Raw genomic sequence first — 23,216 nt, 5'->3', positions numbered from 1 at the left:
CTGCGTATCCACCCAGAAAATACTAACATGAGCGACTGCGTTTCCACCCAGTAAAACACTAACATAAGCGACTGCCTATTCACCCAGAAAATACTAACATGAGCGACTGCGTATCCACTCAGAAAAATACTAACATGAGCGACTGCGTATCCACTCAGAAAAATACTAACATGACTGACTGCGTATCCACCCAGAAAATACTAACATGAGCCACTGGGTATCCACCCATAAAATACCAACATGAGTGACTGCGTATCCACCCTGAATAATACTAACATGAGCGACTGCGTATCCACTCAGAAAAATACTAACATGAGCGACTGCGTATCCACTCAGAAAAATACTAACATGAGCGACTGCGTATCCACGCAGAAAAATACTAACATGAGCGACGGCGTATTTACTCAAAAAACACTAACATAGGCGACTGCGTATTCACCCAGAAAATACTAACAGCAACTGCGTTTCCACCCAGAAAAATACTATCATGAGCGACTGCGTATCCACTCAGAAAAATACTAACATGACTGACTGCGTATCCACCCAGAAAATACTAACATGAGCCACTGGGTATCCACCCAGAAAATACCAACATGAGTGACTGCGTATCCACCCTGAATAATACTAACATGAGCGACTGCGTATCCACTCAGAAAAATACTAACATGAGCGACTGCGTATCCACTCAGAAAAATACTAGCATGAGCGACTGCGTATCCACTCAGAAAAATACTAACATGAGCGACTGCGTATCCACTCTGAAAAATACTAACATGACTGACTGCGTATCCACTCTGAAAAATACTAACATTAGCGACTGCGTGTCAACTCAATAAAATACTAACATGAGCGACTGCGTGTCCACTCAATAAAATACTAACATGAGCGACTGCGTATCCACTCAGGAAAATACTAACATAAGCGACTGCGTATCCACTCACAAAATACTAACATGAGCGACAGCGTATCCACCCAGAAAATTACTAACATGATCGACTGCGTATCCACCCAGAAAAATACTAACATGAGCGACTGCGTATCCACATAGAATCACTGCGTATCCACTCTGAATAATACTAACCTGAGTGACTGCGTATCCACTCTGAAAAATACTAACCTGAGTGACCGCGTATCCACTCTGAAAAATACTAACCTGAGTGACTGCGTATCCACTCTGAAAAATACCAACATGAGTCACTGCGTATCCACATAGAATGACTGCGTATCCACTCTGAATAATACTAACCTGAGTGACTGCGTATCCACTCTGAAAAATACCAACATGAGTCACTGCGTATCCACATAGAATGACTGCGTATCCACTCTGAATAATACTAACCTGAGTGACTGCGAATCCACCCAGAAAAATACTAACATGAGCGACTGCATATCCACTTAGAAAAACACTAACATAAGCGACTGCTTATTCACCCAGAAAATACTCACATGAGCGACTGCGTATTTTTACCCTGGAATATACTAACATGAGCGACTGCGTATCCATAAGGAAAAATACTAACATGAGCGACTGCATATCCACTTAGAAAAACACTAACATAAGCAACTGCCTATTCACCCAGAAAATACTAACATGAGCGACTGCGTATCCACTCAGAAAAATACTAACATGAGCGACTGCGTTTCCACCCAGTAAAACACTAACATAAGCGACTGCGTATTCACCCAGAAAATACTAACAGCAACTGCGTATCCACCCAGAAAAATACTAACACGAGCGACTGCGTATCCACTTAGAAAAACACTAACATGAGCGACGGCGTATCCACCCTGAATAATACTAACATGAGTGACTGCGTATCCACCCAGAAAATACTAACATGAGCGACTGCGTTTCCACCCAGTAAAACACTAACATAAGCGACTGCGTATTCACCCAGAAAATACTAACAGCAACTGCGTTTCCACCCAGAAAAATACTAACACGAGCGACTGCGTATCAACTCAGAAAAACACTAACATGAGCGACTGCGTATCCACCCTGAATAATACTTACATGAGTGACTGCGTATCCACCCAGAAAATACTAACATGAGCGACTGCGTATTCACCCAGAAAATACTAGCAGCAACTGCGTTTCCACCCAGAAAAATACTAACACGAGCGACTGCGTATCAACTCAGAAAAACACTAACATGAGCGACTGCGTATCCACCCTGAATAATACTTACATGAGTGACTGCGTATCCACCCAGAAAATACTAACATGAGCGACTGCGTATTCACCCAGAAAATACTAACAGCAACTGCGTTTCCACCCAGAAAAATACTAACACGAGCGACTGCGTATCCACTCAGAAAAACACTAACATAAGCGACTGCGTATTCACCCAGAAAATACTAACAGCAACTGCGTATCCACCCAGAAAATACCAACATGAGCGACTGCGTATCCACCCAGAAAAACACTAACATGAGCGACAGCGTATCCACTCAGAAAAATACTAACATGAGCGACTGCGTATCCACCCAGAAAAATACTAACATGAGCGACTGCGAATCCACCCAGAAAAATACTAACATGAGCGACTGCGTATCCACTTAGAAAAACACTAACATAAGCGACTGCGTATTCACCCAGAAAATACTCACATGAGCGACTGCGTATTTTTACCCTGGAATATACTAACATGAGCGACTGCGTATCCATAAGGAAAAATACTAACATGAGCGACTGCATATCCACTTAGAAAAACACTAACATAAGCAACTGCCTATTCACCCAGAAAATACTAACATGAGCGACTGCGTATCCACTCAGAAAAATACTAACATGAGCGACTGCGTATCCACTCAGAAAAATACTAACATGACTGACTGCGTATCCACCCAGAAAATACTAACATGAGCCACTGGGTATCCACCCATAAAATACCAACATGAGTGACTGCGTATCCACCCTGAATAATACTAACATGAGCGACTGCGTATCCACTCAGAAAAATACTAACATGAGCGACTGCGTATCCACTCAGAAAAATACTAACATGAGCGACTGCGTATCCACGCAGAAAAATACTAACATGAGCGACGGCGTATTTACTCAAAAAACACTAACATAGGCGACTGCGTATTCACCCAGAAAATACTAACAGCAACTGCGTTTCCACCCAGAAAAATACTATCATGAGCGACTGCGTATCCACTCAGAAAAATACTAACATGACTGACTGCGTATCCACCCAGAAAATACTAACATGAGCCACTGGGTATCCACCCAGAAAATACCAACATGAGTGACTGCGTATCCACCCTGAATAATACTAACATGAGCGACTGCGTATCCACTCAGAAAAAATCTAACATGAGCGACTGCGTATCCACTCAGAAAAATACTAGCATGAGCGACTGCGTATCCACTCAGAAAAATACTAACATGAGCGACTGCGTATCCACTCTGAAAAATACTAACATGACTGACTGCGTATCCACTCTGAAAAATACTAACATTAGCGACTGCGTGTCAACTCAATAAAATACTAACATGAGCGACTGCGTATCCACTCAATAAAATACTAACATGAGCGACTGCGTATCCACTCAGGAAAATACTAACATAAGCGACTGCGTATCCACTCACAAAATACTAACATGAGCGACAGCGTATCCACCCAGAAAATTACTAACATGATCGACTGCGTATCCACCCAGAAAAATACTAACATGAGCGACTGCGTATCCACATAGAATCACTGCGTATCCACTCTGAATAATACTAACCTGAGTGACTGCGTATCCACTCTGAAAAATACTAACCTGAGTGACCGCGTATCCACTCTGAAAAATACTAACCTGAGTGACTGCGTATCCACTCTGAAAAATACCAACATGAGTCACTGCGTATCCACATAGAATGACTGCGTATCCACTCTGAATAATACTAACCTGAGTGACTGCGTATCCACTCTGAAAAATACCAACATGAGTCACTGCGTATCCACATAGAATGACTGCGTATCCACTCTGAATAATACTAACCTGAGTGACTGCGAATCCACCCAGAAAAATACTAACATGAGCGACTGCATATCCACTTAGAAAAACACTAACATAAGCGACTGCTTATTCACCCAGAAAATACTCACATGAGCGACTGCGTATTTTTACCCTGGAATATACTAACATGAGCGACTGCGTATCCATAAGGAAAAATACTAACATGAGCGACTGCATATCCACTTAGAAAAACACTAACATAAGCAACTGCCTATTCACCCAGAAAATACTAACATGAGCGACTGCGTATCCACTCAGAAAAATACTAACATGAGCGACTGCGTATCCACTCAGAAAAATACTAACATGACTGACTGCGTATCCACCCAGAAAATACTAACATGAGCCACTGGGTATCCACCCATAAAATACCAACATGAGTGACTGCGTATCCACCCTGAATAATACTAACATGAGCGACTGCGTATCCACTCAGAAAAATACTAACATGAGCGACTGCGTATCCACTCAGAAAAATACTAACATGACTGACTGCGTATCCACCCAGAAAATACTAACATGAGCGACTGCGTATCCACGCAGAAAAATACTAACATGAGTTACGGCGTATTTACTCAAAAAACACTAACATAGGCGACTGCGTATTCACCCAGAAAATACTAACAGCAACTGCGTTTCCACCCAGAAAAATACTATCATGAGCGACTGCGTATCCACTCAGAAAAATACTAACATGACTGACTGCGTATCCACCCAGAAAATACTAACATGAGCCACTGGGTATCCACCCAGAAAATACCAACATGAGTGACTGCGTATCCACCCTGAATAATACTAACATGAGCGACTGCGTATCCACTCAGAAAAATACTAACATGAGCGACTGCGTATCCACTCAGAAAAATACTAGCATGAGCGACTGCGTATCCATCCAGAAAATACCAACATGACTGACTGCGTATCCACTCTGAAAAATACTAACATGACTGACTGCGTATCCACTCTGAAAAATACTAACATGACTGACTGCGTATCCACTCTGAAAAATACTAACATTAGCGACTGCGTGTCAACTCAATAAAATACTAACATGAGCGACTGCGTGTCCACTCAATAAAATACTAACATGAGCGACTGCGTATCCACTCAGGAAAATACTAACATAAGCGACTGCGTATCCACTCACAAAATACTAACATGAGCGACAGCGTATCCACCCAGAAAATTACTAACATGATCGACTGCGTATCCACCCAGAAAAATACTAACATGAGCGACTGCGTATCCACATAGAATCACTGCGTATCCACTCTGAATAATACTAACCTGAGTGACTGCGTATCCACTCTGAAAAATACTAACCTGAGTGACTGCGTATCCACTCTGAAAAATACTAACCTGAGTGACTGCGTATCCACTCTGAAAAATACCAACATGAGTCACTGCGTATCCACATAGAATCACTGCGTATCCACTCTGAATAATACTAACCTGAGTGACTGCGTATCCACTCTGAAAAATACCAACATGAGTCACTGCGTATCCACATAGAATCACTGCGTATCCACTCTGAATAATACTAACCTGAGTGACTGCGTATCCACTCTGAAAAATACCAACATGAGTCACTGCGTATCCACATAGAATCACTGCGTATCCACTCTGAATAATACTAACCTGAGTGACTGCGTATCCACTCTGAATAATACTAACCTGAGCGACCGCGTATCCACTCTGAAAAGTACTAACATGAGTGACTGCGTATCCACTCTGAATAATACTAACATGAGTGACTGCGTATCCACTCTGAATAATACCAACATGAGTGACTGCGTATCCACTCTGAATAATACCAACATGAGTGACTGCGTATCCACTCTGAATAATACTAACATGAGTGACTGCGTATCCACTCTGAAAAATACCAACATGAGTGACTGCGTATCCACTCTGAATAATACCAACATGAGTGACTGCGTATCCTCTCTGAATAATACTAACATGAGTGACTGCGTACCCACATAGAATGACTGCGTATCCACTCTGAATAATACTAACATGAGTGACTGCGTATCCACTCTGAAAAATACTAACATGAGTGACTGCGTATCCACATAGAATGAGTGCGTATCCACTCTGAAAAATACTAACATGAGTCACTGCGTATCCACATAGAATGAGTGCGTATCCACTCTGAAAAATACTAACATGAGTCACTGCGTACCCACATAGAATGAGTGCGTATCCACTCTAAAAAATACTAACATGAGTCACTGCGTATCCACATAGAATGAGTGCGTATCCACTCTGAAAAATACTAACATGAGTCACTGCGTATCCACATAGAATGAGTGCGTATCCACTCTGAAAAATACTAACATGAGTGACTGCGTATCCACTCTGAATAATACTAACATGAGTGACTGCGTAGCCACTCTGAAAAATACTAACATGAGTGACTGCGTACCCACATAGAATGACTGCGTATCCACTCTGAATAATACTAACATGAGTGACTGCGTATCCACTCTGAATAATACTAACATGAGTGACTGCGTACCCACATAGAATGACTGCGTATCCACTCTGAATAATACTAACATGAGTGACTGCGTATCCACTCTGAAAAATACTAACATGAGTGACTACGTAACCACATAGAATGACTGCGTATCCACTCTGAAAAATACTTACATGAGTGACTGCGTAACCACATAGAATGACTGCGTATCCACCCTGAATAATACTAACATGAGTGACTGCGTAACCACATAGTAGTAGTAAGTGTGTTTGGTGTAGCAAATGTAGTAGGAAATGTGTTTGGTGTAGCAAATGTAGTAGCAAGTGTGTTTGGTGTAGCAAATGACGTAGCCAATGTGTTTGGTGTAGCAAATGACGTAGCAAGTGCGTTTGGTGTAGCAAATGACGTAGAAAGTGTGTTTGATGTTGCAAATGACGTAGCAAAAGTGTTTGGTGTAGCAAATGTAGTAGCAAATGTGTTTGGTGTAGCAAATGTAGTAGCAAATGTGTTTGGTGTAGCAAATGTAGTAGCAAATGTGTTTGGTGTAGCAAATGTAGTAGCAAATGTGTTTGGTGTAGCAAATGTAGTAGCAAATGTGTTTGGTGTAGCAAATGTAGAAGCAAATGTGTTTGGTGTAGCAAATGTAGTAGCAAATGTGTTTGGTGTAGCAAATGTAGAAGCAAATGTGTTTGGTGTAGCAAATGTAGTAGCAAATGTGTTTGGTGTAGCAAATGTAGTAGCAAATGTGTTTGGTGTAGCAAATGTAGAAGCAAGTGTGTTTGGTGTAGCAAATGTAGTAGCAAATGTGTTTGGTGTAGCAAATGTAGTAGCAAATGTGTTTGGTGTAGCAAATGTAGTAGCAAATGTGTTTGGTGTAGCAAATGTAGTAGCTAATGCGTTTGGTGTAGCAAATGACGTAGGAAGTCTTTTTAGTGTAGCAAATGAAGTAGCAAGTGTGTTTGGTGTAGCAAATGTAGTAGCAAGTGTGTTTAGTGTAGCAAATTACGTAGCAAATGTGTTTGGTGTAGCAAATATAGTAGCAAATGTGTTAGGTGTAGCAAATGTAGTAGAAAATGTGTTTAGTGTAGCAAATGTAGTAGCAAGTGTGTTTGGTTTAGCAAATGACGTAGCAAGTGTGTTTGGTGTAGCAAATGTAGTAGCAAATGTGTTTGGTGTAGCAAATGACGTAGCAAGTGTGTTTGGTGTAGCAAATGTAGTAGCAAATGTGTTTGGTGTAGCAAATGACGTAGCAAGTGTGTTTGGTGTAGCAAATGTAGTAGCAAATGTGTTTGGTGTAGCAAATGACGTAGCAAGTGTGTTTGGTGTAGCAAATGTAGTAGCAAATGTGTTTGGTGTAGCAAATGTAGTAGCAAATGTGTTTGGTGTAGCAAATGTAGTAGCAAATGTGATTGGTGTAGCAAATGTAGTAGCAAGTGTGATTAGTGTAGCAAATTACGTAGCAATTGTGTTCGGTGTAGCAAATGTAGAAGCAAATGTGTTAAGTGTAGGAAATGTAGTAGCAAATGTGTTCGGTGTAGCAAATGTAGAAGCAAATGTGTTTGGTGTAGGAAATGTAGTAGCAAATGTGTTTGGTGTAGCAAATGACGTACGAAATGTGTTCGGTGTAGCAAATGTAGTAGAAAATGTGTTTAGTGTAATAAATGTAGTAGCAAGTGTGTTTGGTGTAGCAAATGACGTAGCAAGTGTGTTTGGTGTAGCAAATGACGTAGCAAGTGTGTTTGGTGTAGCAAAGGTAGTAGCAAATGTGTTTGGTGTAGCAAATGTAGTAGCAAGTGTCTTTGGTGTAGCAAATGACGTAGCAAATGTGTTTGGTGTAGCAAATGGCGTAGCAAGTGTATTTGGTTTAGCAAATGTAGTAGCAAATGTGTTTGGTGTAGCAAATGACATAGCAAATGTGTTTGGTGTAGCAAATGTAGTAGCAAATGTGTTTGGTGTAGCAAATGTAGTGGCAAATGTGTTTGGTGTAGCAAATGTAGTAGCAAGTGTCTTTGGTGTAGCAAATGACGTAGCAAATGTGTTTGGTGTAGCAAATGTAGTAGCAAGTGTGTTTAGTGTAGCAAATGACGTAGCAAATGTGTTTGGTGTAGCAAATGTAGTAGCAAATGTGTTTGGTGTAGCAAATGTAGTGGCAAGTGTGTTTGGTGTAGCAAATGTAGTAGCAAGTGTCTTTGGTGTAGCAAATGACGTAGCAAATGTGTTTGGTGTAGCAAATGTAGTAGCAAGTGTGTTTGGTGTAGCAAATGACGTAGCAAATGTGTTTGGTGTAGCAAATGTAGTAGCTAATGTGTTTGGTGTAGCAAATGACGTAGCAAGTCTTTTTAGTGTAGCAAATGAAGTAGCAAGTGTGTTTGGTGTAGCAAATGAAGTAGCAAATGTGTTTGGTGTAGCAAATGACGTAGCAAGTGTGGTTAGTGTAGGAAATCACGTAGCAAATATGTTTGGTGTAGCAAATGGCGTAGCTAGTGTGAGTGGTGTAGCAAATGCAGTAGCAAATGTGTTTGTTGTAGCAAATGTAGTAGCAAGTGTGTTTAGTGTAGCAAATTACGTAGCAAATGTGTTCGGTGTAGCAAATGTAGAAGCAAATGTGTTTGGTGTAGGAAATGTAGTAGCAAATGTGTTTGGTGTAGCAAATGTAGTAGCAAATGTGTTTGGTGTAGCAAATGTAGTAGCAAATGTGTTTGGTGTAGCAAATGTAGTAGCAAATGTGTTTGGTGTAGCAAATGACGTAGCAAATGTGTTTGGTGTAGCAAATGTAGTAGCAAATGTGTTTGGTGTAGCAAATGTAGTAGCAAGTGTGTTTGGTGTAGCAAATGACGTAGCAAGTGTGTTTGGTGTAGCAAAGGTAGTAGCAAATGTGTTTGGTGTAGCAAATGACGTAGCAAGTGTGTTTGGTGTAGCAAATGTAGTAGCAAGTGTGTTTGGTGTAGCAAATGACGTAGCAAATGTGTTTGGTGTAGCAAATGTAGTAGCAAGTGTGTTTGGTGTAGCAAATGACGTAGCAAATGTGTTTGGTGTAGCAAAGGTAGTAGCAAATGTGTTTGGTGTAGCAAATGGCGTAGCAAGTGTGTTTGGTGTAGCAAATGACGTAGCAAGTGTGTTTGGTGTAGCAAATGACGTAGCAAGTGTGTTTGGTGTAGCAAAGGTAGTAGCAAATGTGTTCGGTGTAGCAAATGACGTAGCAAATGTGTTTGGTGTAGCAAATGGCGTAGCAAGTGTGTTTGGTGTAGCAAATGACGTAGCAAATGTGTTTGGTGTAGCAAATGTAGTAGCAAGTGTGTTTAGTGTAGCAAATTACGTAGCAAATGTGTTCGGTGTAGCAAATGTAGAAGCAAATGTGTTTGGTGTAGGAAATGTAGTAGCAGATGTGTTCGGTGTAGCAAATGTAGAAGCAAATGTGTTTGGTGTAGGAAATGTAGTAGCAAATGTGTTTGGTGTAGCAAATGACGTAGCAAATGTCTTCGGTGGAGGAAATGTAGAAGCAAATGTGTTTGGTGTAGGAAATGTAGTAGCAAATGTGTTTGGTGTAGGAAATGTAGTAGCAAATGTGTTTGGTGTAGCAAATGTAGTAGCAAATGTGTTTGGTGTAGCAAATGTAGTAGCAAGTGTGTTTGGTGTAGCAAATGTAGTAGCAAGTGTGTTTAGTGTAGCAAATTACGTAGCAAATGTGTTCGGTGTAGCAAATGTAGAAGCAAATGTGTTTGGTGTAGGAAATGTAGTAGCAGATGTGTTCGGTGTAGCAAATGTAGAAGCAAATGTGTTTGGTGTAGGAAATGTAGTAGCAAATGTGTTTGGTGTAGCAAATGTAGTAGCAAGTGTGTTTAGTGTAGCAAATTACGTAGCAAATGTGTTCGGTGTGGCAAATGTAGAAGCAAATGTGTTTGGTGTAGGAAATGTAGTAGCAGATGTGTTCGGTGTAGCAAATGTAGAAGCAAATGTGTTTGGTGTAGGAAATGTAGTAGCAAATGTGTTTGGTGTAGCAAATGACGTAGCAAATGTCTTCGGTGGAGGAAATGTAGAAGCAAATGTGTTTGGTGTAGGAAATGTAGTAGCAAATGTGTTTGGTGTAGCAAATGTAGTAGCAAATGTGTTTAGTGTAGCAAATGTAGTAGCAAATGTGTTTGGTGTAGCAAATGACGTAGCAAATGTCTTCGGTGGAGGAAATGTAGAAGCAAATGTGTTTGGTGTAGGAAATGTAGTAGCAAATGTGTTTGGTGTAGCAAATGTAGTAGCAAATGTGTTTGGTGTAGCAAAGGTAGTAGCAAATGTGTTTGGTGTAGCAAATGACGTAGCAAATGTGTTTGGTGTGGCAAATGGCGTAGCAAGTGTGTTTGGTGTAGCAAATGTAGTAGCAAATGTGTTTGGTGTAGCAAATGACTTAGCAAGTCTTTTTAGTGTAGCAAATGAAGTAGCAAGTGTGTTTGGTGTAGCAAATGAAGTAGCAAATATGTTTGGTGTAGCAAATGGCGTAGCAAGTGTGTGTGGTTTAGCAAATGCAGAAGCAAATGTGTTTGTTGTAGCAAATGTAGTAGCAAGTGTGTTTAGTGCAGCAAATGACGTAGCAAATGTGTTTGGTGTAGCAAATGACGTAGCAAATGTGTTTGGTGTAGCAAATGACTTAGCAAGTGTGTTTGGTGTAGCAAATGACGTAGCCAATGTGTTTAGTGTAGCAAAAGGCGTAGCATATTTGTTTGGTGTTGCAAATGAGGTAGCAAATGTGTTTGGTGTTGCAAATGACGTAGCAAATGTGGTTGGTGTAGCAAATGACGTAGCAAATGTGTTTGGTGTAGCAAATGGGGTAGCAAATGTGTTTAGTGTAGCAAATGGCGTAACATATGTGTTTGGTGTTGCAAATTAGGTAGCACATGTGTTTGGTATCGCAAAAGGCGTAGGGAATGTGTTTGGTGTAGCAAATGGCATAGCAAATGTGTTTGGTGTAGCAAATAACGGGGCAAATGTTTGGTGTAGCAAATGGCGGAGTAAATGTGTTTGGTGTAGGAAAAGGCGTAGCGAATGTGTTTGGTGTAGGAAATGACGTATCAAATGGCGTATCAAATGTGTTTAGTGTAGCAAATGACGGGGTAAATTTCTTTGGTGTAGCAAAAGGCGTAGTAAATGTGTTTGGTGTAGCAAATGTCGCAGCAAATGTGTTTGGTGTAGCTCAACGCGTAGTAAATGTGTTTGGTGTAGCAAATGACGTAACAAATGTGCTCGGTGTAGCAAATGTGTTGATAGTGTAGCAAATGTGTTTGGTGTAGCAAATGACGTAGCAAATGTGTTTGGTGTAGCAAATGACGGGGCAAAAGTTTTTGGTGTAGCAAAAAGCGTAGCAAATGTGTTTGGTGTAGCAAATGTCGTAGCAAATGTGTTTGGTGTAGCAAAAGACGTAGCAAATGTGTTTGGTTTAGCAAATGTCGTAGTAAATGTGTTTGGTGTAGCAAATGACGTAACAAATGTGTTCGGTGTAGCAAATGGCGTATCAAATGTGTTTATAGTGTAGCAAATGACGTAGCAAATGTTTTAAGTGTAGCAAATGACGTAACAATTGTGTATGGAGTAGCAAATGGCGTACAAGTTGTGTTTGGTGTAGGAAATGGCGTAGCAAATGTGTTTGGTGTAGGGAAATGACATACAATCTGTTTGGTGTAGCAAATGACGTGTAGCAAATGGCGTAGCAAATGTGTTTGGTGTTGCAAATGGCATAGCAAGTGTGTTTGGTGTAGCAAATGCCGTAGCAAGTATGTTTGGTATAGTAAATGATGTAGCAAATGTGTTTTGTGTAGCAACTTTGACGCAGCAAATGTGTGTGGTGTAGCAAATGACGTAGCAAATGTGTTTGGTGTAGCTAAAGATGTAGCAAAAGCGACTCGGCGTATCCGCGTATCCACTCAGGAAAATGCTGGCATGACCGACTCCGTATCTTTGTATCCACTCAGAAAAATACTTACATGGGCGACTGCGTATGTGAGTATCCTCCCAAGGACATACTAACATGAGCCACTGCTCGACACTGCCTATCCGCGTACCGTATATGAACTAATAAACGCCCACTGTCAAATAAACGCCTTATCTCAGTCTAATAAATGCCCCCTTGAGGTGTAAAGTTTGTATTAGACGCCCCCTCTTATAAACGCCCCGTGTCTAATAGACGCCCCCTTCACAGGGTAAAATCACGTAATGCAATTTATTAAGTTTCTTGCTAGAACCGGATATCGAAGAGGCCAACGATGCCAACATGGCATCGATAGCGATGAAGACATCGATATCGAACTATGAACGATATCTCCAGGTTTTGCAATAGCGCAGAATAGATTTGTCTTCTACGCACACACTCTGTTTTTTATCGTACTCCGCGAGCAATCTACTTGTCTTACTTGTTTTGTTGACACTGTTACAGTTAAAGTGAAATAAACGCCTCATATCTATTGAACGCTCCCCTCCTGGACCCCTAAAATTTAATAGACGCCCGAGCATTTATTAGATCATTTACCTTATCCACCCAGAAATATACTTACATGAGCCACTGCGTATCCACTCAGAAAAATATTAACATGAGTGACTGCGTATCCAAGTATCTACTCCGAAATATACATTAGGCACTGCGTATCTGCGTATCCACCCAGAAATATACTTATACATCCGCCACTGCGTATCCGGATCCAAGTATCCAGAGTAGGCGATATTACAGAATGAAGCTATGGATATAAGCAGGAGCCTGATATAAGATAATGCCTGTAAAAGTATTCTACCCTAATTACAATTGATATTCCTGGAAATTCGTAGATAATTAGACAATAATAAAAAACCATTTCAGTGTATAAAGTGATTCTTAAATCAGCGAAGGATTCTCGATTGGGGATTTTGAAAAGATTTCCCCTATGGCAAGTCTTTCCAAAGTTAATGAATAAATGAATAAGTACAGAGTTAAGAGCTTACTTGCTTTTTTTAAAATTTTCGTATCGGTTCTGCTTTGCAGCAAGCTCAACAGTTGGTTTGATACAAGGCTAAGACTGGCGCATTTACCCTTACACCTTACATTCTGCAGTGAAAAAAAAAGAGAATTACATCGAAAAAAATTGATGCGTTAGAAATGTTCATTTTAGCCTTTTTATGTCCTCCTGTTAGATAGAGGGCCTCGAAATCATCATTAATTTTAGTAAACTTTCAAATGTTACCCTCTGAAAATAAAGCCTTTACCCCACATTTGAATAAATTGTCATTCATAGAGCTGTTGCGTGACGTGACGTATTGTTGTTGCTCTTGTGAGCAGGATTATTAGCATTTTTGTCAGGCGGCTTTGTAAATCATGCAGAGTCGAATGCAACAGTGCCACGACTTGTTTTAACGTGCCTTGGAGGGAAAGCTTTTAACTCTGTTAAATTATTACTACACATGCAACAGGTCAGAAAGCTGAACGGCAATATAACGCTTCCTCGCTTTGGCTTTGGGGTAAGTTTATATCTTTCTGTCACAGAGTGAACCAATATATGCTCTCGGATACGAAGAATATTTGTATCATCTCTCTTCGAACTTATTCTTTATTTTAGTATGTTAGTCAGCAGTACATTCTGTTTGAGATATATGCCTTAGCTTAAATTGTATACTGAATATGCATTAATGTTCTTCAAATCGGCACATTAGGAGAGAATCAGCTAATCCAATTTATCGCCTTTCGCTTTTGCTACATTAGCATAAAAGGAAAAACAACATTTACTGCTCAAGTGATTCATGCATCTTGATAAGACATGCTACGACAGATCTGTCATTGTATTTCAGGTTAAATCACATTTAACAAATTCGGTAAAAAAAAAATCAAAAACTAGGTAAGGAAACCATACGGATACACACCCCCGTTTATCCAGGAGGCCTAGGTGAGAGTTTTTCATTTTTCTTAGTATCAACAAGTTTGTACTAAGGCGCCCTGAAGAGATTGAATTTATCATCTTGGACGGATCAAAAACTGGAAAATGGAAAATATTTGACAATTGATTTAATTGATTCTGCATTCTATCTAGGATGGAAAAGTCTAGCTCGCCAGTAGCAAATTCAAAGGGCCACGATGGTTAACAGGTCTCCTAGGTCTCTACACGGGCTGGCTCCAGACTATCAATTCTGTCAATTCTCTAAATTTGAAAAACGAGAAACCGCGTACAACTTTAGGGATTCAGAGGACAAACTCAATGTTCCGTTTCCGCGCACTAACAATTACAAAAATAGCTTTACCTATAGCGGGGGCGCGCGTAATCTTATGGAAGAGTCTTCCTTCCAACGTAAGGAAAACAGAGTCCATTAGGCAATTTAAAGGTTAGCTAAAAAAAGTACTTAAGGTACGGCATTCGTGCGGAAAGCAGCTTTTTCTTTATAATAGCTTATCATTAGAATTTTAGTATTTATGTAAAGATTATTGTAGTTTTATTAAAAGCTGTTGATTAAACGGTGTGAAAATAAAGATTATCCATCTATCCATCCAGAACAATCAAAATATAATCCTATAATCCCAAGGGCGCTGCAACTCTCACATAATTTAATTTTTCTTCTTCTTTCATCTTCTTCAAATCGTTATGAGATTCATAGATGATTGATCATGACGTGACTAATAATAAAGTGGTCAGAAATTTTCTGTTTTCTTCTTAGGTGATGCCTATTTTGGATCCAATGAGATACATTCTTGGTTTGCAAGCATTCCAGTAGTTTGCAAGTATTTAGCACCACCAACAAACCACAAGCCAGAAACAACGTTCACCATACTTCTCCATTATGCTGATAGTTCTTGTTCTTGTCGCTGTCGGATCGTACATGTTGTGGAAGCTTTTCATCCGTTGGCATGAGCCTCGAAATCTTCCTCCAGGGGAACGCCTCTTTTCGTTCAGCACCATCTTCCGATCAACTGATGGCTTTGCGCCGCATGAAAGACTTGCGGAAATGACGAAAAAACACGGTGATATTTTTACCATCAAGCGAGGAAGGGAGGTGATCATTTTCGTTAATAGCATCTCCGCTGCAAAGACAGCGTTAGAAAATAGAGGAAATGACTTTGCAGGAAGGGCTTGGTCACAAGCTTCTAGTCTTCTCTCAAATGGAGGTGTTGGAGTGGTGTTCAGTGACTTTGGATCTACGTGGAAACTTCATCGTAGAATTATGTGCTTGGCATTGCGCATGACACATGATAGCTGCGAGTCGTTTCCTTTAGAAGAGAAAATCTGCAAAGAAGTCGAATCCTTGGTGGAGCGATTCGAAGAAGCCATGAAGGAGCCCTTTGATCCGAAATACAAGGTTTACCTTGCAGTCGTAAACACGTTTTGCGCAACAGTATTTGGCAACAGATATAAGATAAATGATCCTGAATTCTATGAAATTGTTGAGCTAAACAACCGGCTGAGGAAAGTTTTCAACAAAAGAGAAATATTAGATATCTTTCCTTTCCTGAGATATTTTCCTGTTGAATTAATTAACGATATCAATGAGGTAATTAGCTTCCGAGATAGACTTTTTAAAAGGAAACTTCAGGAGCACCGCTTGGCTTTCCTGAACGCCAACATCCGGGACTTGACTGACGCGTTGCTCAAGGCGGTCGATGACGTAGGCAGTGAGATATCCCGGATAAAACCTGACGAAAAAGTGACCGATGACAACTTGATAACAATGATTATGGATGTTTTCTCAGCTGGGGTCGATGCAGTTTCCGCCAGCTTATGTTGGGCACTCGTGTATTTGATAAGCCATCCCCTCGTCCAAACGAAAGTACATCGCGAATTAGATGACGTCATCGGTAGGAGCCGCCTTCCCTGTTTGAGTGACAGGGCACGTTTACCATATTTGGAAGCAGTGATGCACGAAACGCTGCGAATCGCTCCTCCTTTTCCAATGAGCATTCCACATAAAGCGATTACAAGCAGCAAACTCAACGGTTTTACGATACCAAAAGGTTCTTCGGTCATTTTTAATTTCTGGTCGATTCATCGCGACGCCCGTGTATGGAAACATCCAGACGAATTCAGGCCCGAGAGATTTCTTGATGCTGAGGGCAAGTTGATTTCTCTGTCCTCTAAGAGCTATCTACCATTCGGTTGTGGCCCTCGTGTATGTCTCGGCCAATCGTTGGTTATGTCAGGATTGTTTATGTTCCTTTCTCGTCTCACGCATGAATTTAGGTTCAGTGTCCCCCCTGGATGTGACCCACCCATTATTCAAGGAACTGCAGGCATTGTAAGGGAGCCGAAGCCATTTAGAATCTTTGTTGCTAAGAGATGAGCGTACAGTTCAAAATTTAATATATTGCAGAACTGAGCTAGAAGAGTTTTAAATCAGGTCAACGTCTTAACTAATGTGCTTATCATAGATAATAAAGGAATCACATTAGATGTAGACTATCTCTTTTCGATCGCGTTATAGACTATGAACAGTCCCCCCCCCCTTCGGAAGCGTAAAAAGCGTGAGAAAAAATTACCTCGTGATGCACGTCTATCTTTTGCTTCTCGTTTTACAAAGAAACTCAATAAACTAAAGGAAAAGAGGGACTGCCCTAATCAAGTAGAAAGCCCGAGGCCCCGAGGATATACATGTAAAGTAATTGTACTGTCGCTTGCTCGGTCTTTACTTCCTTGATGATGTAGTTAAAGTGTTAGTTTCCTTTCCATAGATCGCGTGGCAGTTATTTAATTATCGCGTAACGCTTCTCCCCTGAAGCGCTGCGTCTTAGGCCTGGATAGGGGGCTGGGGGCGTCTACCCGAAATTTGGTTGGGGGGGTTTGCGACCCCTACCCCAACACTTACCCAGGAGGGACACTTACCCTTACACTATTTTAGTCAAAAAAATGCAATTTTCACTAACCTATTTCAGACCTAACCCAAAATTAATGCCCTATTTCAGACGAAAACGGCTCAAAAGAAACACCCTTACCTATACAGTAGAGACTACCCCCTGGGGAGGATCACAGAGCCCGTTCCTGTTATTTGATACACAAGTCGACTGTCCAATCCATTGCCAAATGACTACATAGCGTCGTCAGAATAGTTTTTTTGCGCTTTTATTTATTTTGATTGTTTGTTTTGGTTTTAAAGCATTCTAGTATAAAAATCTAACTTTCTACTTCGACACTATTGTGGTAAAAATAGTGTTGCATATAAACTAGAAATAGACTGTTCACAGTCCCCTATTTTTCCGTGAAGTCGTAGAAATAGATCGTTCAGTCCGACGGGCCGCCATCTTGGTTTACGAACCCAGCCACCCACGGGGTTTTGCACTCTCCCCAGTTTTCGCTCGCGTTTGTAAACCAAGATGGCGGCTCGTCGGACTGAACGATCGATCTCTACGACTTCACGGAAAAATAGGGGACTGTGAACAGTCTAAACTAGAAATCACTCATTTTGCTTTACTTTATTTTATGCGGTAAAATAAAGGTATGCAGTAACCTTATATATTTTTATTTTGTTTCTTTTCGATCCGCGATCCCCAATCCTCGATCCTCAGTCCTCGATTCTTATTTTCCAGGGAACCACTGGATGGACACGAAGTGATTTCATCACGTGACTTGAAAACTTTCACAAAATGGCGGCAACAGTCATTGCTGTTTTGGTTGTAGCGTTATTAGTTGCTGTGATTTTAGCAAAAGCCGTTAAGGTTGTGATATCTTCCAGTTGGTATAAAAAGTCGTTTGCACAGTTACAAAGCGACTGGGCAAACTTAACCAGAGGAGTCTTCGATCCGTTGAAACGAAAACTCTTTGACGATCTCGAAAAGCACCTTAAAACAGTGAACGGTGATGTTTTGGAAATAGGCATTGGTTCAGGAGCAAACTTTGATTATTATCCTCACGGTACCTCGCTTATAGCGGTTGATCCAAATCCACACGTGGAAGAACTCATCAAGGCAAACTTGGAGAAAGTTGGCGATAGAATTCATTTGAAGAAGTTTGTTATAGCCTCGTGTGAAGACATGAGTTGTGCAGGGAAAGTCGGTGTTGAGGACAATTCTGTTGCTGCTGTTGTTTGTACCAAGCTGCTGTGTTCCCTTACTGAAGATCAAGTAACGAAAACCATTCAAGAAGTGAAAAGAGTTCTGATGCCTGTGAGTATAGCCAGTGCCTTGGGGGGAGGGGGACTGGAGGGTTGAACCTCTTGCTTCCCGTACCTTTTACTCCCGGCTCCCGCCTCTTTGTGCTATTTTTGTTTGCGAAATATTACACAAGGTTGTGCAATTTTTGTCAATTTCTCCTGGTTTCCACCACCTTGAGAATCCCGCTTCATGGCCTCTCTTCTCCCCCTACCACCCCCCCCCCCCAGGGGGGTACTCCGGCTTGTAAATGATGGGGATGATCGAATGGAGGCAAAACTCAGCACCCAAAAAAATCGTTAAGTCTTCCGACATTAGCCAAAAAAAATCCCTGGATCAAAAAATTACCCCTCAAAAAATCCCTCGTCAAATTACCCCTACAGTAAATTGCCAGGAGGGGCAATAATATAACACAAAGAAAATCATAAAAAATTTAACGCTCATGTTTTTTTTATTCATCATACCATAAATACTCCAAGGCCGCGCCAAGGCACTTTTAATAGTTCGTTTTTAATACCCAAAAAATCCCCTATTCAAATCAAGTCACCCAAAAAAATACTTGCCAAATTTTCCAACCCAAAAAAATCCCGGAATCGAAAATTTCAAACCCAAAAAAATCCTTCGATCATCCCCGTCATTTACAAGCCGGAGTACCCCCTGGGCCACCCCCTGTTCCCTTGGACTCCCATCCCTATCCCCCTCCACGGCCTTGGGAGGGAGGCCGGTGTCAGCAGGGGGGTTAGGGGGAGAGCACTTTGCTATGATGCTACTGAGCCCATGTAACCTTAGCTTTACCCTGTGGGTTGGAGTATTTTGTGGGTCCTTTCAAGCCCTAAAAATATACACAATCAGTATATTCTAGAAAAATTTCCTTGTGATTTTTATATAACTGTTTCTAAGTATGGTGTTAAAAAAGAGGTTATTCAGCAAAAAATTGTTTTCTACACTGTTCTCTTTTTTTAAAAAAAAGTCTGAATTCAAGCCTTGTGACTCATCAGGCTGGAATTATCCCAGTTTCCTTAGTATGAAGCGACTAGGAGTATTTCAACTCCCCACTGGACGGGATGCTTGTCCATCACAGGGTTACCCCCAGCAGTAAATTGGTTGGTACCCATTGATACGCCTGGGTGGAGAGAGGCACTGTGAGAGTAAAGTGTCTTGCCCAAGAACACAACACAGTTCCCTGGCATGGGCTTGAACCCAGGTCACTTGACCCGGAGTCCTTGCCCCTGGATAATGCTATCTACTAGGTAAATCACTATCCAATGGATAATTGTTGACCAAAATAAACCATGCTATCCACTGGATAGTGATCTATCTGGTGGAAAGCTTTATCCACTCTTTGAACAACTGGGGCAAGCACACTAACCATTAGGCCACTGCGCATTTCTAAAAAGAAAGTATGTAAAAATTCTTTCATATATTTATTTGTTTCAGGGTGGCAGATTTTATTTTCTTGAGCATGTAACAGGTTAGTGTGAGTGAATTTTGAACCTACATGTATTCTTTACCCGGTAACTAAAATTATCAGAAAACAGGCTGCATTGTTTTGTTGCTTGACATAATTTATGTGTTAATTATGTGTCAAGCCTAAGCTCTGTGCATATTTTCTATTAAGCATTGGTCATTAGCAGTTACATTAAAATTAAAGGGGCTAGATCACAGAATTTTAGGTAATTCTATTTATTTTCCTTAATTAAGAGCCCTCAATTTAACATTGGCAGAGCAAAAGTCTTTTTTTGGCAAAATCAAGGTACATAACAAACAAGGATGATTGTTGAGCATTGTAAAAAATTATGACACTTTCATACAAACTGAGAGAAACTTGAAAAAAGTTGGGCCAAGGTTTTTTCAAGTTTACCCGAACGCAATCTGTTTTAATCTTCTCAAATTTTGCCCATGCATACCCCTTTTTGGCCTTTCTGTGTTTCTTTTGAGTTCTTCTACAGTTTTTTAAAAGCGGTTATTGTGATATTTCAGTTAATTCTATGAACAGTTGGTCAGTGCTGTAATTGCCTAAAATTGCGTGACATAGCTCCTTTAACTGTCAACATGAAAGTTTAATTCCCATGCACCACACTTTAAAATTGCAATTTGTTTGTTTACTTTCATGTTAGGAAATCCATGGACTATAAAATACTTTCTTCAACATCTTCTCTCAAAGTCACTTCTCTGGCCCTCCTTGTATAATGGATGCCGCTGTGACAGAAAAACCCTGCCGCAAATAGAGAAAGGTGGATTCAAACTGGTGCAGTCTGAAAAGATATGGCTAAATTGGACACTGGAAATGATTCCCGGTTGTACAAATCAATTCATTTTGTATCTTGTTGATCTGCTGCTTGTTGGCTTTGCAGAAAAGGAAAAATTAAAGAAGAAATTGTTGTGACTTTTGATATGAATTATTAGTGAATCTGCTACTAGTTTCAATTTTGTCATGAATCATTTTCGTCTCCATAGTCCTTTTGGTTTCTCTTAGCCGACAGGGCCTTGGCATGATAAACGAAGGGCTTTGGGGACACAGGATTTCCAGTCCTAGCTTCTAGTACTTCCGGTCTTCATGTATGCAGTCATGATGTTTCAAAAGAATGTATAGAGTCATTGCATTTTGACTTCCATTAAAAAATTCTTTAGGTACAAACAGCCAATAAACAAAAATCAAATTAATTGGGGAGAAAGAGAACCTGAGAACGAGGTTGTCGATGTCCCCCAGAGCCCTTTATTCCTCATGCCAAGGCCCTGCCGACTTAGAGAAGTGAAAAGGGGCATGGGGACGAGAATGTTTTTCATTTGTATTAAGTCTTAGTCTCCCTTAATCATAAGAAAAATAAATATTTAGAGAGGAAGCCACATCAGCTCTAGTTGGTTTTTATGTGGGTCTGCTCTATCTAGGTCAAATTGGAATTTGGAAATGTTGGTTTTTCAGGAAAGAGGAAAACCGGAGAACCCGGTATTCAACCCCGTATTCAAATTTGGATGAAGTTCCTTATAAAAAGCATCTCATCTATTGAACACAATTTCCCCTGGCGTTTTTTTTTTAATATGCGAAAGTTAACTGATTAAAACTATCACAAAAGAAAACAGCCCCATATATCCTGTTGGAAACGGTTCGATGTTTCCTGTTGCTCAGAAGACGGCAAAAAATCACATTTCGCGCTGCCCATATATGGTCAAAATGTTAACGATATCTGTCATCCGTACATAACAGATATCCTGCGATATTCGTAGGTTGCGAAGATTCGTCTGAAATCTTGTAAAGCGCTGCAAAATTACAGTGTTTCTATGTGCAAAATGTGTTTCGTTGACAATTTGTTGAATAATAAAACAATTATCCTGCTCAATCTTGCGGAATATCGTATGATTTTAGCCTACTCGGCCTACGGCCTCGTCGGCTAAGTATCGGGCGATATTCGGCGCGATTTCGCAGGATAATAAAAGTTGCTCGAAAGTTGCTCCAAAAAATCCAAAACGCTGCTTCTAATAAAGAGAATTTTTCAAAATATATGCTTTCCCTTTGAGGGTTAGATTTCTAAGCAGTTTTCTGCAATTTTACAACAAAAGAAGTATCTAATTAACATATTACAGCGCGACGCGCCTTACCGTGGCCACCCAACAAACTTTTTTTACAAGTGTTTTATCGTTATATCCCTATATGTTCGACGAACACGCCGCCTTGCAAAGTTGAATACAATCAAGTGGATACTTGTTACATCGTATTTATCAACAAAACACAGTGAAAACGTGAAATATTGCAAGATGACACTTGTAAAAAAGTTTGTTGGGTGGCCACGGTAAGGCGCGTCGCACTGTAAGGGGAAAATTTGTTAAATAACAAGGTTTTCTTTAACTGAGAAAAATCGTGAAGATATCGATGACGTCATGTTTCCTACCGAGTTTTGTAATGTCTTTAATAATGCAGAACGAGCCGACAAACTTCGGCAAACTTCGGAAATCTTCGGAAACGTTCGTATGACCTTTGAACAACACTCGGATGATCTTCGGAGATCTTCGGTTTGGAAATTGCTCAAAATGTGACAAGTTGCTCGAGAAGAAAAAAGTTGCTCGGACGTCGAAGGGGAAAAAGTTGCTCGAAATATGAGACGTTGCCAAAACGTTGCCGAGCAACTTGTGGAAAGCCCTACTTTACAGGGGTTATTCTCAAATGGCTTGGGGGCCGAATAACCTCTTTTATTAGGCAGCTGGAATAGTTTTTCTAAAAGCACTTCAAAAAGAGACTCTACTAACGAATAACAGCGCACTTGTAAGAGGAACATCACACCAATTTTTGAAATATGATGGAACTCGGAGAATGGGTACCTACTGTACTTTTTAACTTGAATATTTTCAGTGCGTTCTAGTTTTGATATCCATTCGATAAACTGAAGACTAACTGAGTTATGCTAAATTGAGGTAAATTCTTGACAGCAGTTGACAGTGACTGTGTTTTCTTGCATGAGCTCCATGTACATCAGTGCAACTTATTTTGTGAGTCTCAAACTGAAAAGATTAATCTCAGTCGCGATTCTGTCCAATGCGCTTCAGTTATGTGTAATTAATTTAAAATGGCCGAGCCGGACTTATTTTATAATCGCGATACATTGTATTGTTAATGTTCCGCCAGAGCGCCACATATCTTTATAGGGCCTCCCATAG

General features: G+C 40.5%; 1 protein-coding gene and 1 pseudogene across 3 annotated transcripts; both read left to right on the top strand.

The window, feature by feature from the left end:
• Positions 1–13,818: 13,818 nt before the first annotated feature.
• LOC144654342 (steroid 17-alpha-hydroxylase/17,20 lyase pseudogene) lies at positions 13,819–17,019 on the top strand (annotated as a pseudogene). Of its 2 annotated transcripts, none has more exons than XR_013570898.1 (2): positions 13,819–13,963; positions 15,149–17,019. The product of XR_013570898.1 is annotated as a steroid 17-alpha-hydroxylase/17,20 lyase pseudogene, transcript variant X1 (transcript). The 2 variants fall into 2 exon arrangements; XR_013570899.1 differs by lacking the exon at positions 13,819–13,963 and adding an exon at positions 14,366–14,385.
• A 1,004-nt stretch (positions 17,020–18,023) lies between these two features.
• LOC144654410 (thiol S-methyltransferase TMT1A-like) lies at positions 18,024–21,498 on the top strand. The gene is made up of 3 exons (XM_078514554.1): positions 18,024–18,581; positions 20,004–20,037; positions 20,684–21,498. The coding sequence occupies exons 1-3, from the start codon at positions 18,063–18,065 to the stop codon at positions 20,950–20,952; spliced, it is 822 nt and encodes a 273-aa protein (XP_078370680.1). The 5' UTR covers positions 18,024–18,062; the 3' UTR covers positions 20,953–21,498.
• The last annotated feature ends 1,718 nt before the right edge of the window (positions 21,499–23,216 follow it).

Source organism: Oculina patagonica, chromosome 5 (genome assembly GCF_052425735.1).
Source record: "Oculina patagonica isolate OP01 chromosome 5, crgOcupat, whole genome shotgun sequence".
NCBI lineage: Eukaryota > Metazoa > Cnidaria > Anthozoa > Scleractinia > Oculinidae > Oculina > Oculina patagonica.
The sequence above is the reverse complement of the archived record's forward strand: the minus strand, read 5'-3'. Positions and strand labels throughout refer to the sequence as shown.

What these genes read in the sequence shown, in the direction of transcription:
- LOC144654410 (XM_078514554.1), top strand. Translation starts at nt 18,063, where the DNA reads ATGGCGGCAACAGTCATTGCTGTTTTGGTTGTAGCGTTATTAGTTGCT. An exon ending in TGAAAAGAGTTCTGATGCCT is followed by an intron (nt 18,582 to 20,003) that starts GTGAGTATAGCC and finishes TATTTGTTTCAG; the next exon opens with GGTGGCAGATTTTATTTTCT. An exon ending in TTTTCTTGAGCATGTAACAG is followed by an intron (nt 20,038 to 20,683) that starts GTTAGTGTGAGT and finishes CTTTCATGTTAG; the next exon opens with GAAATCCATGGACTATAAAA.